Source organism: Acomys minous (genome assembly GCF_964271855.1).
Source record: "Acomys minous genome assembly, chromosome: 7".
In the NCBI taxonomy this organism is placed as follows: Eukaryota; Metazoa; Chordata; class Mammalia; order Rodentia; family Muridae; genus Acomys; species Acomys minous.
Genome location: NC_140488.1, coordinates 109,615,202 through 109,634,065, shown reverse-complemented (window position 1 = coordinate 109,634,065; position 18,864 = coordinate 109,615,202). Strand labels below are relative to the sequence as shown.

The window sequence follows — 18,864 nt, the reverse complement described above, 5'->3', positions numbered from 1 at the left end:
GTAGTGGCTAAGGTCCACTCGACTTTTGAATTTCAAAGAATCCATGATTTGAGTCATAGTGAGGTGTCACTCCTGGTGTGACTCCTAAAAGTACAATCTCAGAACAAGGAAAAAAGTAGAATATCCAACCAATTCTTCACCCCAGTGGGGGACACTGGAGTATCTGAAAACACCTTTACATCTGAAGCACATTTTATGGAATATACACAGGCTTGCTTTGTATTTTCTGATACATTAGGTGGTGAGAGAGAGAGAGAGACAGAGAGAGAGAGAGATGCTAAGAAAGACTTAAAGAAAGGGAAGGGCGCAGTAGAGTTGATCTTACTTTGTGGGATCCCAGTTTTTCAGGGGTTTATGCTTCATTAAGGAAACAACTAAAAGTTTAAGGATAAATTTAAGTTCTCTTACCAGTTTTTAAATTGGGTTTTGCTTTGTCCCTGAGAACGTATGCCTTTATTAGTGAACCCTAGAGAGAGAACCTGTATACCCTCTAGGGCCTTGGGCTGCTTTGAGCAAAAATTAAAATAGGGGATATTTGTTTAGGAAACGATTGCAAAGCTCTCAGCACTGTCAGTGTGTACAACCAAATCTCTTATTCTTTCCTGGGCAGCAAGTTTGAAATGCTTGGTTGTGCAGGAAAAAGCTAATGTCTTGAAATGACTATTCATTGGAGGCCTGCTTACAAGGCTGGCCTTGGGCTGCCATCTGTAAATGTAGAGTTTAAGAGAGTTTTCATGAACTAGTAAATATATATTGCCTCTCTTTCTTTCTAGGAGGCTGGAATGTGGATTTGTGCTAGGCATAGGGCTGAAGTAGCCATTTTCCGATAAAAACTCTAGGATCTATTTTTCTGGAGGGGGTCATTATATGTGTTTATGTTACCATGTTCAATAAAATCCCTTGCAATTGAGTGATTTAAGTACATCCTGTGTGACTTCTATTAGTGAAGACTTAGAAGCTTATGCCTAGTTTGATCCACATTTCATCCTATATGTCTTTTCCTTTCGTAATCCCCCCTCCTCCCTCTGCGGTGTTGGCCTCCTGCATGCTAGGCAAATGTTCAGCCACTGAGCTGCACTCTCAGCCCCTCTTTTGTGATCTTCACTTGTTCTTCTTAGTTGCCATGAATCGTGGCCACAAAGCAGTCTCCTCCTCATGAGTCGCCGAACCTGTATTCCATGCTGAGAATCCTCAGCATACAGCTTCCCCCAAATGGCACCTGACAGCTTAGTCTTCATGTCTTTCCTAACCTACCTTATAAATAGACAATATTCAACTTGAACTTAGCTAAGGGAATCTTATCCTCAATATCTTGTATAATGAACAGGTTATCTTATTACAGGTCAAGAAGAAAACCGGTAGAATACTTTTCATTAATTATAAAATAGTCCTTGGGATACTTTTTCTATTATGCACTAGTCTTTAAGATCTTGCTTGACCCTAAATATGATTTTTTTAAATATGGAAAACATATGTAATAGGAGAACTGAATGACAAAACCAATCAGAAGAACAAAAAGGAGATCTGCAAGAAAAGAAAAAGGCATTTGGAAGGCATGTATCTGAGTACATAGTTCAAAATGCAAAATATTTAAGGAAGGAACATCTACAACTCAATAATAAAGTGAATCCTAGTTTCCAAAATGGGTACGTGAATTGACATTTCTGAAAAAAAAACCTATACACTGACAAAAAGATATTATGAAAGCATGTTCAAAAGTGATCCTAAAATCAAAACCGCAGTCAGTTATCACGTCATACATGTTAGAATGTATGGCACCAAAAAGGTGGTGCTACGACAAAGCCTTGTGTACTGGGCAGGAATGTAAATAGCTATAGGAATTAAGGAAAGGAATAAGAAGTGTCCTTGAAATATTGAAAATGGTACTACCATATCATTTGATATGAACAATTCTGGGCACTTATTTAAAAGTCATTGAAATGAGGACCTAAACAACATTTGTCTTTTCACATTCCTGATAGCATTAGCCATAAGAATTAAGATGTGGAAACCACTAGATGAACATGCAGATGGAGAATGAAAATGTGCTCTACACACAACGAGAGGTCATTCAGGCTTCAGAAGGAGCAAATTCTGCCACTTGCAAAAGCATGCCTATATCCTGAAGATACTATGCTCAATAACATAGCCCAGCCACAGAAGGCCATATGGTGCAATTCCCATTGATATGATATGTTTGAAAAGTCAAATTCACAAAATTAAGGGTGGGGGGGAATGGTGATGTCTATTGAGTTGAGGAAATATGAACATAGAAAAAAATCAGAGTGGTTATTTAATTGGTCTAAATAGCCAGATAAAGAAAATGGATAAATCTGGTTCAGGGACATTTCATGTGATGTGCCTTGTGCTGTTTAGATAGTTACTGTTTAGGTTTTTCATTCCCTGGTTAATTTCCACTTTGATTTGATTTTTTGAAGCAGCCTTTCTGGGTATTCTCTTGCTATAGCATCCAAGTGCTGAGATTATAGACCCTCATGATGTAGTTTCCTTTCATTTGTCTCCCTTTAGTAGGTAAGATTAAGGGCAAACACACACACACACACACACACACACACACACACACACACACACACGTTTATGTACATATATACACACACATGTGTATATGTATTTTTCAGATTTAAATATGTTTATCTGATAATCTTGGATCACTTCAGGCTTTCCTTCTGTTCTTAAATAATCAGCTTGCTTCTGCCTTAGGCCTTTCCCAGAAGAAGTCCTTTCTTTATGTGGTGCTCTCCTACAGCCTTTTAAATCTGGCTCTGGCTTTTCATTGAGCTCTTGGCTTGATGGTCACATGCAGAGCAAAGCCTTCTCTGACTATCCCATGTAAGGTAGCCTCTATACCACTGACAGGTCACCCTGCTTTGTCTTCATCCTGGAATATCTTCCAATCTACCTTTATTTACTTGTTTAATTAAGTAATATCATATATATGTATGTGTATTCCTATCCTCAAGACATATCTTATTTGTCCAAATCATCACTTGATTCTCAGTGCTACACAGGGAGCCTGCACAAACTGATGCACTAGCCAAGGATAATGCATACAGAGAACCAAGTCCCCCTGTTCTGACACAGCTGATAGCTGATTCTCCACCCGAGATGGGGTAACTGCTGCTGAACCTCTGACATGCAGTCAGGTCCCCATGGCTTGGTCACTGCCCCTGGACAAGACAGCCTAGCAGGCACACAGAGGAAGGGGATGAAGGCTATCCTGATGAGACCTGATAGGCTGTTGCCAGACAGTTGGGGTAGGAGGACCCTCCGCATCAGAGGTCCAGGGGAGGAGAATAGGCAGAAGAGGGAGGGGTGGGAATGGGAAGATAAGAGGGAGGGGATAACAATTGGGATGTAATGTGAATAAATTTTAATAAATAAAATATACATTAAAAAGAAAACCCTGGCATTTAACAAATGCTTTTGAATAAATGAATAATTAAATCACTTAAAAGAATAAATGCTATTTTGGAAGTTGCATTTAACAGTTATCAAGAGACCAGCCAGTTTTGCTTTTATCCCCCATCTTTCAGTGGCTACATCTATTGAGCCCCACTCCACTTTCATCTTCCACCAACACACAGGCACCTTTTATTGTCCCAGGCCCCCAAAGCTGCCAGGAAGGTAGATTGGAAAAGTAGTGCCATCAATCAGTGTCTGGTGTGCACTGTTTTCTTGACTAGAAAGGGCAAGCATCGTCACTCAAACACGAGAAAATGCTGTTGCATCTTCTAAAGTTAACTTCTACGAAAAGCAAAGAATCCCATTATAATGGGCCCTTCAGTGCACACCGCAGGGTAGATGTCATTAGGATTCACTTCCCTCCTCCTGTTCAATTGCTTCTGTGAACTGCAGTGAATTTCTCTTGTCTTCTTCAATTTGGGTTTATGGAGTTTCAGAATCTCAGAACATCTTGTTTGTAAGATATTTTTTTTTTTTTGGCAGATTAAGCAGTAATGGGATACACAGAAGAGAGTCAAATTTCTACAATAACTACTACTCTTCTCTGGTACCCCATCTCCCAGACCAGCTTCTTCTTAGATGATAGCGCACGTATTCTCCTTTTACACTAATTGCATCTGCCCTTAGGTAAGGCCTTCCACAATTCTCCCACAGTGAGCCTGTGGAGTTCATGTTTTAAACCACTAAGCTAACACATATTTCTCCAGCTCTCATTATAGCTATATGTACACCTTTTAATGCAATATGCCCAATAGCTAACCTATTCCTTCTCCCCAGAGCAGAAACATTGGGACACATTTCTGTTTACAGACAAGCACTTTACATACAGTATACATTGCATGCATTTGGTAATAGAATGTGAATTTCAGGGTTGGTGAGAAGGGTTGGTGGGTAAAGGCTCTTGCTATTAAGTCTGATGACCTGATTTCAATCTTAAGAAACTACAATATGAAACAAAAGAAAGAAAAAAAAAGAAGCTACAATATGGAAGGAGAGAACCAACTCCCACAAGTTGTTCTTTGATCTTCACAAGCTCTCTCTCTGTCTCTGTCTCTCTTTCTCTCTGTCTCTGTCTCTGTCTCTGTCTGTCTGTCTGTCTGTCTGTCTGTCTGTCTCTCTCTCTCTCTCTCTCTCTCTCTCTCTCTCTCTCTCTCTCTCTCTCTCTCTCACACACACACACACACACACACACACACACACACACATATTGCTGGCCACACGCAAATAAAAGAAACAGATACCATCATCTTTCAAAAACTAAAAACAACAAAGTAGACCTTAAGGATGAGAATGCCTTCATTTTACAGAGGAAAGAATGTTGTGAAACCTTTAATTAACAGAGCAGACCCCGCTGTTACCCTTTCAAAGATCTGAATTTAAGGCTGGTTCTCGGAAGAACATCTGGGAACTTCACTTGGGTGAGTTTCCGCCATTTCCAGGAACTGATAACACAGTGCCTAAAATATCTTTATAAACAATATGGTTTGAAGTAAACATGTGCTTTCTGCTGTGGGGGGTGGGGCAGACGGCAGGAATTTGGTTATGTGCTAATGTGACCAGTCTTCAGCAAAAAATGGAGAGGTGAGTCTACTGTTGGGCCTCTTTCCTTGTCAATAGTTCATGCACAGTATCACATGTCATTACTCAGGGAATTAAGTATAACTTGATGGTTCTACGGGGAGAGTTTTGGAAGCCTGCACCTGGTTTCTCCTGAACTCTACTGCATGTGTCTGTTTCCTTGCAGACTGTATTTGGTATCTTATTGTTATAATAAATCATTACCATGTTTGGACTTACGTTGAGTCCCATGAGGGCTAATATAGTAAGCCAGCAAAGACCAAAGCTCAGCATGGCCTTGGGAGTTCCAACAGGTCAATAGTTTCTATAACATTTCTTTCCATCAACTAGAAGCAGAATTAGTGGGTAGTTAAGACATATAAACGCAAACTTAGCATCTAAGTTTCATTACTTCTGTGTGCTGTGGCTTCTTTGTTAAACTGGGCCAATAATGTTTACTTTGCAAAAATTTTATAATGATAACACAAGAGGTCTGTGGGTGTAAACGTCTATGTAGAAGTACCTATTATTTTTATGTCACATTTTGGTTGGATGTGGTGATCAGAAAGAATTATACAGATGCAATTTTACCCTTATTCTACCATGTACTACAATAGAAGTGATTGCATGAACTCAAAAGAGCACAGTTATTTTGGAGCTTGTGAACAGATTGTTTTGCTCAGGGTATGTGTGGAGCTTTCTAAAGACTCGCGGGGCGTGCGGGGGGGGGGGGGGAGAGAAGGGGTGTGTGGAAAGACAAGCACATGTTAATAATCGTTCCCAGCTCTCACCGGTGCTTAGATCTGTGTCTCTTGCTTTGAGCATCCTAACAGTCCCCTGGCTTCTGTCCCCTAATTGTGTTTTAGCTGCCAGTCTGAACTGCTTTACCTTTTCTTGGATGGTCACTCATCTGGGTACTTCCACAACCATTGGTTCCCACATGATTTATTGGCTCCTGCTCACCTGGTGCTTTCTGGAAGCACTTCATCAAAACCACTCTCCTAGGTACAACTTTGTCTTTTTCCTTTCACTTGATTCTTTTATTTGCTCAAGAACTATGTGTGTGCTTTCTTTTTGTATGATCAGAATTACTAGGCAAATATAATCTCAGTAGCAGCATACTTGAAAATATATCTTAATACATGTTCAGTTATTCTTTGTGTCTCTACTGTCCAGTAGACAATGCCATCACCTTCTGGTTCTCTCATTGCTTAATATGCAATAGCACAAGGTCTTCCAACATAAAAGGCTTGAAGATGAGTTATTGAAATCTCTTTAGCAAGTCCAATAAGGCACATTCTCTAGCATAGTCCAGAGGAGCTTCCAGAAAAAGCAGACTTTTTTTTGGAAAGACTTGCTTCGTGTCATAAGGCATTTAGGAGGAAAGTTAGTCTTCTCTATTGATATAAAACATTGGACAAAGACATTTCCTTTGGATGTTTGAGCTAAGGGTCATTCAGTCATAAGGTTATTACCCGGGTAGTCAGAAGACCTATGTTTCCATGTTCCAATATTATGTAATGATCTAGAGGCATGAGCCACCTCAGCTTTCCTGTAGCCATGTGTGAGCCTGAGCTACTAGTCCTCACCAGTGTAGCATCACTGCCATTGGTTGTGGCACTTCTCTGGAAGGCAGCTTTGAAGCAAATACAGCTTTTCATGTTCTCTTCCCCTAGGTTGTGACTGCACATTAACTTCCATGATGACCTTGAAGACTATCTATTAAGTATGGTACAGCCACTCTGTGCCAGAGCTTCGAGGTAAGAATGCATTGTAATGGTCTGTCATTTTCTTTTACCAATCTGTACTGTGTTAATACCTTGGCATTGAGACTGTGCTATCACAGGAAGTATGTATGAGCCTGATTCTGTTGTTTCACTTTCATGTGTCAATCTGTTTGGATTGTTCCTAGGGTTAAATAAATTAGGATAATACTTGCCCATACTTAGTGTTCAATAATTGCTAGCTCTTTATAGAACTGAAATAGATGAGCTATGAGCCCTTGAACATGGAAATTTCCTTGGACTCTCACTTCCTTGATTATTAAATGTAAGAGTCACCTTGATAATTTTTCAATTTTATTAAATTTGGAATTTTATAATAAGCCTCTATAAAATTGCTTAAAAGCGATGGGAAGATGGCTAAGTGGTTAGGTGCATGGCTTGCTTTTCCAGAGGACCCAGTTTCAACTCCCAGCTCACTCATAATGGCTCAAAACCCTCTGAAATGCCAATCCTGGGGTATCTAATGCCCACTTCTGGCCTCAGAGGGCACTAGGCTTTTATATTGTGCACAGACATACAATCAGGCAGGCCATCCATACACATACATTAAAAAACAAATTGCTAAGAAAAACCTTCAACCATTGTCCTTGTTAGGGCTCTTTTTGTTGTTAACTTGATAGAAGTTAGAATCAAATGGGAAGAGGAACCTCAATTGAAAAAAAAAACCACCTCCATCAGATTGTCTGTGGGGCATTTTCTTGATTGCCAATCAATAGAGGAAGGCCCAGGTCACCAGGAGTGATGCTAGCTCTGGGAAGATGGTCCTGGATGGTAAAAGCAAGCAGGCTGAGCAAGCTATTAAGCAGTGTTCCTCCATGGTCTCTGCTTCAGTTCCTGCCTCCTGGTTTCTGTCTTGATTTCCTGCCCTGGGTTTCTTCATTTGGGGAGAGAAGGGTTTATTTCATCTCGAAATGGACATAAGTGGACTTTAAGACGGAATAAACCCTTCCCTTCTCAAATTGCTTTTACTGTGGTGTTTATCATAGCAATGGAAGCAAACTAAGAAACTCATAGAAAGGAGCTTTAGGATGAAAGAGAACATTTCAAACACTAGGTCAGAAGTTTAGTAACGGAGAGAAGTACAAAGGACACTAAGAGAATAAACCATTACTTTAGGGGAAGCATCATCTTCTGTTTTAAATAAGCCCATCACAGTCCGAAATAACCATTAGTAAGAATAAAAGGTTTACAAACCGAGCTGTGTCCGTGAGACTTTCATTCACACCCAAATGGATGTCTTGTGTGGTAAGAAAACAAGGGTGTCCTCCAAGAAGGGCAAAGCCTACAATAAAAGAAAAAGAAAGCATTTTTGGGGGACGCGGGGGTAAAAGGAACTAAAGCGCAAAACAAAATTATGAGGCATTGACACTAGTATCATCTCAATAAGAAAGTCTGTACCCACAAAAGCTTGTGGCAGAATATTTGATCCCACTGTGAATCCTGAGACTGTGAACTGGAAACCCATGTAATTTCTAAGCATAGCAAAATAAGAAATCAAGAGATGTGCAAAAAAACCAAATAAACAAACAAAACCTTAACTTTCTTTCAAATGCATGCTTATTTCTCTCCTTTTTTTCCCAAGAGCTCTTTGTGAAACTATGGCTACTTTTTAACTCTTCAAATTATAAAACAAAGATATTCTGTATCTGTCCTAGGAGGACAGAGAAATAACCTGGAGTTACACAGGATATCCGAGATTACAATGGGGGTATTAATCAGTAATTTAAAAAATGCATCTTCCTAAATGTTATGCTTAATGAAAGAGGAAAGATTTAGTGTAGGAAAACATCTAGGAATAAGTACCCGAAGCAGAAATTAAAATAGCTATTGTTGCAGCATGAGAGGGTGTGGTTGCCTGAAAGGGAGCATTATGATATGTTCTGTGTTAATTGGAATATTTTACATGGTCATAGAATTTACAGGTTGCATAGACATGTGCATCTGTCACCACTGAAGAGCACATTTAATATCTTCATTTTTACACATAAAGTATACTTTAAGTTTTGTAAGTTTGCAAAAAATATAATAAAGCAAGTGCTGAGAGGGTAGTTTAAAGTCACTGGACGATAAAGGGTTACTGGCCTTCAACGTCTCATGAAGACAAAACTACCTACCATCTGAGCCATTGCCCTCACTGCTTTCCCACCCTCTCTTCTTAATGTTTAGAGTATTATAGATTCTGAGCACAGGAGCCCGGCCCCTGCTCTAGTCCCACAACAGGCTCTATTGACAGAGTGAAGAGGGTTCGACACACAGGAGCCTGCGCCAAGCCACAGTTAAACTTCATAAGGACAACAAGCAGAGTCTTTTGAAACAGTATTTGAGACAAATTTGTGGGAGAAGGTGAGAGATGACCAGAACTTTATTGTGCCATTTGAGACTGAGTCCATGGGCAGAATTGCTCCAGTATATTATGAAAGGCAAAGAAGCATAAGGCCAAGATAAATACTTGTCTGAAGTATTTTGCAAACATACTTTTTCTTCCATATTGTGAAATGTCAAATTTATGTCCTGGAAAACACATAACTGTCACAGCTTGCTAATCCCATCTCTTTGGGGGATTTACTTTGTGTGAAGGAAATCGTTAATCACCCAGCGAATTGGGTAAGGAATCCTGGACCTACACATGGAAGTTTGGTTCAAAATTTCCTGAAACTCTTCACTGATGTATTATCACAATTTGCATAATAATATTTACATAAGAACTGGCTATATTTTTTTAATCAATTCAACACAAGCTAGGACCATCTGGGAAGAAGGAATTTCACTTGACCAGATGCCTCAACAAGATTGGGTTGTAGTGGAAGTGGTGGCGTCTTTAGAAACTCAGTTATGTTCTGTAACCACGCTTTTGTTTGAATCCCAGGTGTGGGATATGGGGCTGCTCCAGCTTGTCCACAACATCAGACTATTTGTGTCCTGCAGGCTTTGAAAAGGGTGCGATCTTTGTTAGCCATAGACACTTTAAAATCTGGAGACTCTGGAGAGAGAATGAAGGCCAGAGCTGTGAGAGAGGCAGGGGCCTTCAAGAAAGAAGAAAGCTGCTGCTCCTGGTTGCTTTTGATACTCTTTGAAGAGGATAAGTTGGAGATATCCTGAAATTAGCATTGGACTTGCCCCAAGGAACCCAACTAACCAGCAGGAAATAGTAAAGAGACATACAATGCCCCTTCTTCCCACTAATTTTCTTTCCCTCCTACCTGGTGCTGGGGTGTTGGAGGGATTGGAGAGATAGAGATAGAAGAAACTCTAATAAAAATAGATTTAAAGAAAAAGCACCTACAGGCAGGTCTGTAGAGCTTTTTTTTTTTTTCCAAGACAAGGTTTCCCTATGTAGCCTTCACCATCCTGGACTTGTTTTGTAGACTAAGCTGGCCTTGAACTCACAGCGACTTGCCTTCCTTTGCTGGGATTACAGGCATGCATCACATCGCCAGGCTTACAGGGCATTTTTAAAACTTAGTGATTGATGCAGGAGGGCCCAGCCAACTGTGGGTGGTACCATCTCTGGGCTGGTGATCCCAGGTCCCATAAGAAAGCAAGATGAGCAACCCAGGAGGAGCAAGTGAGTAAGGAGCACCCCTCCATGGCTTCTGCATCAGCTCCTGCCTCTCGGTTCCGGCCTTGATTGCCTACCCTGACTTTCTTTCATAATGGTTTGTGATCTGGAGAGTTCTAATTACTATGAAAATAAAAGGTCATTTCTTCCTAAAGATGTTTTTGGATATAGTGTTTATACAACAATAGAAACCCAAACCAGGATAGAATGTTATTAAATATTATTAAGCAATCATTCTGTTAATGTTATTGTAGCTACTGAGGAAAATACTCTGTACCCTTTAAATAATGTAAAGGAATGTTTTGGGGGATAAAGTGTCATTGTTTAAATTTACATTAAAACACTTAATGAGAAGAAATAGACAAACTAAGGCAGACAATATACTAACAATTATTAGAGTCATATTGTTGAGGCCTGATCCTTTTGAGTAGCATAACTATAGATATTTTTATTTCAGCCCCACCAATCACATCATCTAAGTTGGTTGCTGATGTAAAAGAATCTCTATAAAATGTCAGGTTGACCAAAAACTGTTTGTATTCAGTGAGAAACTCTGTGACCTCGTTCCCAGAAATTTCCAGTCACAAGGCCGGCTGTCCCCAACTGCCAGGCATGCTTTCAAGGTCAGCTAGAACTTCTTGCTAGCAAATAACTTGAATCAGAGCTGACCAGCCTGTTTCACCATCCACGCCCCCCATATGAGCTGATTTCGATTTTCACCTTTATATATACAATACAACTTCCCCCTCAGGAACACGGTTCAGATTCCGAACTGGCCACCTCCTTGACCTCAGAAAATAAAGCTTTCATTTTACACTTCTGTGTCTGAAGTGAGTTTTCTCAGCTTCCATTTCGAGCCCAACACATATAACAGGTACTGTGTACTCCTTGTGCTAATTTTTCTACTTTTGTATTTACTCGAAAACTTGTATTATTAAAACAATAAGCATTAAGCTGGGCATGGTGGCACATGTAATCCCAGCACTCCGAGAGGCAGAGGCAAGTAGATCTCTGTGAATGCAAGACCAGTCTGGTCTATAAAGTAAGCTCCAGGACAGCCAACTTATACAGAGAAAATTATCAAAAATAAAAAAAGATAAAAGAAAAAAACCTAAAATCTACATTAATCTTGGCGGTGGTGGCACATGCCTTTAATCTCAGCACTTGGGAGGCAGAGGCAGGTAGATCTCTGTGAGTTCGAGGCCAGCCTGGTCTACAAAGCCAGTCCAGGATAGCCAAGGCTACACAGAGAAACCCTGTCTCAAAAGAAACAAACACAAAAGCTCCAGTAAAAGCTACAATAACCATTGTGTTGCTATATCTATGTCTGTCATTGTACTAGAAGTCAGTGTATTCTGAATCTTAGAACACAAATCAAGAGCATTTGCTGGCACATTATATACCTATCTCCATTGGTTTTCCTCAAGGGAAACAGTTTAGTAGCTGCTATTGTATGAATTTTACAAAATGTAACTCTTTGCATTCCTTTAACTTATATTCTAGTGGTGAAATACTGATTATAAAGTGAATGAGTGAACTGGATATATTACATGTTAAATACTGAGGAGGGGGAGACCCGGTGGCACTCAGAGGAAGGGCAGCAGGTGACCAAGAAGAGACGTGATACCCTATGAGCATATACAGGGGGAGGTAATCCCCCTCAGGAACAGTCATAGGGGAGGGGAATAAGGGGAAAAGAGGAGGGAGGGAAGAATGGGAGGATACAAGGGATGGGATAACCATTGAGATGTAACAAGAATAAATTAATTTAAAAAATTAAAATTAAAAAAAAATTCGAGTAAGAAAGGATGACAGGAAATATCAGACTGGAATCGCAATTTTAAGAGCTGTGGTCCCTGAAGCCATGCTGATTGTGGGATGTTTGAGTGAAGGTTGAGGAATATGTGAGTGTGAACCATAAGAAACATATAGGATGGAGGAAGACTAATTCTTTGTTTTGTGTAAAGGTCATGACTGATGGATTTAGGTGAGAGCAAGAAGGTAGGTGTGAAAAATATGGAGTGTGTGAGGAGAAGTAATAAGAAGGCTGCAAAAGGAAGGTGCGGTCTAAAAGGTAACCACTGTAATTTTCGCCTGAGGAAAACAGAAATCTATCGAAGGTTGGAACAGATAAACAACAGAATTAGGCTTTGGTTTTAGTGAAATATATAAATAATGGGGCAGAATGAAGGAGACCAGTTAGTATAGAGATTTGTAAAATTTGAATGAAAAGTCAGAACTCAGACCAGAATGACAGCACCTGAAGTTATAGAAAAGTGCTTTGTGCAACTGATATATAAATATTTTGAAGGTAGCAGCAGAATTCAACTGTTGGGCCTCTTTCCTACCTCAATGAGCATATTACAGCTATCAGAGATCTTCCAGGCTCCTGAGCCACACTCCACTTGCCAACATCTGTACCCACATTTTCTGCTTTATTTACTATTAAGCATAGATGAACTTCTCAACACTACAGGAAAACTCCTCTCATCACCATTACCTTGATCTCCATCTTTTTGTCCCTTTTTCTTTTCAGTCTTTTTAACAAAGCAGTGTTCCAGTCTCTCATTAATAAATGTTCTTTATATAAACTCCAGGATAAATAAATTCGTACCTTCTTGCTTTTATATCTACCCTGGTGGCTATAAATTCATTATTGGTCTTGATTTTTAGTTTCTACTATTTTACTTGACATCTAAACATTGGAGCATTTCAGAGCCAATTCCTGGTCCTCTTATCTCAATGTGCATTCACTGTATCAAGCTTCATGGCTTCAAATACTGTCTCTATGATGATGACCCTTAAACATCTGTATCCTACACTTTTCTCTTAAACTCCAGACTCATATTCAAGTGCTTTTTCAACATCTTTCTTTGCATGTCTGACAGACATCTCAAACTAAATATAAGCAATAATGAATGTCTGTTTATTCCCTTTCAATGTGTTCCACCTGCAGCTTTTATAATTGCTCAGGCAGAAATCTTGAAGTCATCCTTGATGTCTATCTTTTGCCAAGTAAATTTAATCTCTTTGAATCTCCTTTCAAAACGTATTTAGAATCTGTCTCTCCAGGCTTGCTCATTACTACCACAGTGGTGCTAGCCTTTCTTTATCTCCAGCTCTCATCACACTGATATATTTCACTGCTTTTGTCTTGTTTCCACACCCTTTACACCCACTTTCTATTATAAACAGAATACTTAGAGTAATTTATAAAATGCGGCTTAGATTATGTCCCACCTTCCCCCAAAATTCTCAGGTGATTTTCTATTTCATTCAGGGTAAAAGCACAAATTCCAATTATGGCGCAAACCTTTCCACTTTGTCATCAGACCCACTCTCTGTGCTTAATGTATGTCGTTTCATTGAACATACTCCTTCATTCACATATTTATTATGTCTATTTTTCATTGTCTCTGAACCCACTAGAAAACAAGTTCCTTGAGGACAGAGCATTCCTTATACATTGTTTACTGTTAAGTCACAAGTATTTACTATAAAGATGTCAAATAGTAAGTCTATCAAGAATATGTGTTAAATTCATGAAAGAAGGAAGGACATTGACTCTGGAGAGAGGACCCATGGCCCAAACTGATGAGCTCTCATTCTTTTTATCTCCATCAAATACTTCCATAGTGCTGATGGAAAGAACACAAACTTCTTACCCATGAAGTCAACTACTGAAGGTCAGTGATGATTGTAAAGGATAGTCATTCCTAAGCACTACACCCAAAGTTACATAAACAAACTAGAATTCTGAATATTCATCAGGAAAATATTGTATTGTCCCCTTCTCCCATATGCCAGGCAAAATGATAAGCTCTACTGAGGGTTGTGACTCTGAAGAAGGAGGGAAAAAATTCAATGGCACTTAAAGGGGCACTCATTTGGCAGATTGTTCACCTTGAAAGCATGAAGACCTCAATTTGATGCCTAGAAGCCATGTTTTTTTTTTTTTTTTAAAAACTGGACATGGTGATATGCATTTACAGTCCCAGTGCTGGGCAGGTGATACAGGCAGATCTAGCCTATCAGATGAGGTCTAGGCCAGCAAAATGGTTGGTCTCATAAAAACAAACAAACAAACAAACAAAGGTGGAGAGTAGTTGAGGAAAGCCTCCCAAGGTTATCCTGTGCTTTGCATCCTCCACACGCATACACACACACATGTACCCATTCACACACGGAGCCATCTAAGTACGTGGGAAATACACACATATATGCACAAAAGAAAGGTTAAGACTGCTTGTCATGTGTGATCCACCTTATATTGCATCGGGTGGAAATCATTCCACTGCAGTAACTTGGGACTAATCTGATATCCTTACACTTCCCTCCTTGTGCTACAACGTGGAATCATATCCAGTGTGAATGTGTTTGCCAGAGGAAGAAGGAGGAGTCACAGGAAGCATTTTAAGGAATCCAGGATTTCAGCAGCTCATGAGAAAGAGCAAAGGTGTGGGGTCTGCCTTAGTTAAGGTTTCTAACCCTGTGATAAAACCACAATGATGATAAACAACTTGGGGAAAGAATTGATTTCATCTTAAAACTCTCAGGTCACACTCCATTGCTGAGGAAAATCAGGGCGGGAACCTAAAGGCGGGAGCCAATACACAATGGTTGGGATACACTTACCGGCTTGCACAGCCTGCTTTTTTACAACTCCCAGGACCACTAGGCCAGGGATGGCGCCACTCGCATTGGGCTGGGCCTCCCACATCAATCCTTAATTAAGAAAGTAAAGGCCCTTCTGCACTGCATACAGGCAAATTTCTGGAGGCATTTTCTCAATTGAGAATCCCTTTCCCCAAACGACTCTAGCTTGAGAGAGAAAAAAAGTAAATCTTAGGTTGCGATTTGTTTTCTTTGCCATAGCCCTGTGGGCTTTGGTAGGCAGGGTGCAATTAGAATTTATTCAGTATAAATGGGAGGGATTAGATGGCTCTTGCTGGTAAGACAGAGGCCCTCATTAACCTCTCTGTGCTCTGCTGTCTTAGCTTCAGAATAGAATCCCAATTTTTAGATTTGTGTCTCTGTAAAACTGATGAATTTGAAACAGCTGCTGCAGTCCCACCTTCAATTTCACCTTGAGAGTGACATGGCCACATTAAATCATGGGAGGAAGCATCCCTTGGAATTACTGAGATTAAAAAAAAAATGTATCTGTCTATCAGCCCAATTAATTTGCAATAAAAGAATACAATTGCCTGTGGATACACAGGAGGAATGCCTGCTTTGCCAGGGAAGCATACATTGAGGGATGTGGAATGAATGATCTAAAACTACACACAGAGACATAGACGTTATCTTACAAACATAACGCAAAGAAACCAGACACAAAAGGGCCCATGCTGAATGGTTCCTTTAATATAAAGGTTGAAAACAGGCAGAGTTAATCTGTGGTAGTAAAAACCTAGATAATGGTTACCCTTGGATGGATGCACAGCAGCTTGAAGAAAAAACAGGGTTGATGCTAAGGGCTTCTGAGTGCTGCTAGCATTCTGCTGTCTTAATTATTTGTTACAACTATGTATTGTACAAATCCATTGAGCTCTCATATACGAAAGTGATACGTACACTTCCCTGTGAGTTTGTCAGACTTTAATGTACGGGTTTCGTAAATAATGAATGTGGGTGGACAATCATGTTCTAGTTCCCGAGATTAAATAGAAATGTTGCTGGATCCCTGAATCTCAGGCTTAAGATGCAATTCTAAAGGACTATAATATGAGAATCAGCCCATCCCAGGGGATGGTACAATTCTGTCACAGTAATAGACAGTTAGATATGATCTATGTTCATTCTAAGTACCAAGGACATACGTTGTATCTGTCAAAAAAAAGATGCCAAAGGACAACCATTACTAAGCACATACAAAGGTGGGGGTGCAGTGCTGTGAAAAAGTGCACAACCAAGATCCGAGTGTCCATCCCCCAATGATGCACATTACACAGCAGAACTGTTTTTGTCACGGCTTTGTTTGGGCTTCGTCATTTCTCTAAGGACTTAAGGCACATTCTCATTGTGATTCGTCTGTTACTGAGTTTGGTTGGCAGCGTGACATGTCCAATTAGATCCACTTGGATTTACTGAGGATCCTGACCAATACTCTGTAAACCATAAATTTTAAAGGCCAAATATTCCTGCTCCTGTGCATTTGTTGATAAAGTTTGCAATTTTGTTTCAGATTGCTTTTCTACAGACAATTGTCATCTAACAAAAGGCTTAGTGTCATTTGTGGAAACTGTTTCACTAGAATAAACTGGAACTATCTCACGCTTCAATTGAACTAGATATTTTTAAAAATATGCTTAATAATAGCATCCAATCACATGTCTGCCATATGTCAGCTATGCATACTTGGACCATTTCCTGATCCTAGTTCAACACGCTTTCCTCTGCCTTACTTTCATAGCACTGCTGTGAGATGATCCATATAATTAATATAGAGCACTTGTCAAAGCCTTTATCAAAAACTGCATTACAGCCCCGTTCTTATCTTTACTGATAGCTCTAATACATCATTACGGAGGAAACTGTTCAGGAATATTTCAATATCAAGCATAATAGTTAAACAGAAATAATTGTAAAACAACTAAGACATATTCACTTAAAAATTAAACAGTGAAAAATTTTTATATAATTTTTTGGTAGCTTGGAAAACAACTATCTCTCAAAGTACTGATGATAATGGTTTTTTTTTGTTCTTGTTGCTGTTTTTTAGGATTTTTGTTTTGTTTTGTTGTTTTGGTTTTGGTTTGTTTGTTTGTTTGTTTTTGTTTTTTGAGACAGGGTTTCTTTGCATAACCCTGGCTGTCCTAGACTTGCTTTGTTAACCAGGCTGGCCTGGTTAACACCTACTTCTGCCTTCCTGAGTGCTGGGATTACAGGCGTGTGCCACCACGCCCAGCTAATGGCAACATTTTAAAAATGATAAAATAAAATTTACCAGATTCATGGAAGACCAGTGTTGGAAGGAAACAGAATTTAAGAATTACTGACAAGTTTCTTCATTTCTTCCCACTACCGCTCAGGTGCCAAAGAGATGTCTTACAGGAGCCAGATTTAAAGGGAATAGAGCCATCTGTTGTTTCCTTCCTAGGGCTTCTAAGATCAGGTGACATCTCACACAGTTCCCCCTTCCTGTCTCCTTCTCTCAAAGGGCAAAGGAAGTATTTTAATAAGAAAAGTAGTCTTGAGAGCCAAAACTCAGTGTTGTTTTTACTGAATGAACTTAGAGGCCATTTAATCCTTGTAGAATTCTCTTTTCTTTCTTTCTTTCTTTCTTTCTTTCTTTTTTTCTTTTTTTTTTTTTTTACTTACTTCACTATTAATTACTATGGGACCAAATCACTTATAGTAGAACAGTAGTGCACGTGTTGATGCTCCTAAAGTAGGGGAAGGCATCTAAGGACTGAAGAATGCACCAATGCTTGCCAATGTTTTGGGGGCACTTCTTTCTCAACCCTGACTGCTCATTTGGGTCACATTGTTGATTCAATGGCGGTCTGATGGAGGAGAAATACAGAGAAAAAGAAAAGAGGTAATTTGTGGCTTTTAAGTTTCAAAATCAACTACTTGAAACTCATTGCAGAGATAATGGCTTTAGGAAATGAAAACACCCTGAGTTTTGACAGCCTGGACTCTAGGCACAAACAGTAATAATAGATCTGGAAATCAAAGTAGGTTTGCTTCCAGCTAGCCTTTTCCTAGCTTGACCTCTAATACTTGAACCTGGCCGGAAAACAAGGAGAACAGAAGATAAGAGGTAACAGTAATAGAAATAGGTGAACATTAGTGATTGTACATGCTGCGTGCTCCCCAGAGCAGCTTTCAAAGAATGGGAACAGGGAAAGCATCATCTGAGTTTGAGGAACTCCACTACTGAGAACACATGTTTTCTGCCTTTAAGATAGGCAATACGTGCTCTAGACGTCCCTTGTGCTGTCCTTGAGAAAAGAACAATCAGGTAAAGATGGCGTTATGGTATCTCTGTTTCAGTAAAGTGTAGAGCACTGTCAGGAGCTAAAACAAAAGAGCCTTTATAAGGTCCTGTGATCAGAGTGACACAAACTCTACAGCAAACTGCAGATCCAATAGGAATGCGCAAGCCCCGGGAGGCCCCAGTATACAAAGTCAATGGTGGCGCCCTGAGGACTGAGCACACCAGCTGATCCCTAGCTATCTAGACATGCTAGCATCTTCCAGGGCTTAGGTGTAACTGGAGAGAGCGAGAGGAGACCTGATATCCACAGCATGAACCCCAAGACAAATAAAGACTGTCTAATGCTCAAGAAGGTAAGTTCCTACTGTCTAATAGAATTGGCTCAGAAGAAAAAATTCATGAGTAAAAATAGATGCATTTCCAACACAAGTTTAGGGTCTCGGGATTTGTGTCCACTTACATTTTGCAGTGATTGAGAAGCAATATCTGAAGTTTCTAATCAAGTTTTCACAGGCTTCCTACAGATGAAGCTGATC

General features: G+C 39.8%; 1 protein-coding gene across 3 annotated transcripts in view; it reads right to left on the bottom strand.

Annotated features, from left to right (window-relative positions):
• The window catches only part of OTC (ornithine transcarbamylase), a 120,203-nt gene that overhangs the window by 33,023 nt on the left and 68,316 nt on the right, over positions 1–18,864 (bottom strand). For all 3 annotated transcript variants that reach the window (XM_084788997.1, XM_084788996.1, XM_084788995.1), the window contains one exon: positions 8,019–8,106. In XM_084788997.1, coding sequence (XP_084645123.1) covers positions 8,019–8,106 — 88 coding nt within the window. The remainder of the gene's footprint in view (positions 1–8,018; positions 8,107–18,864) is intronic.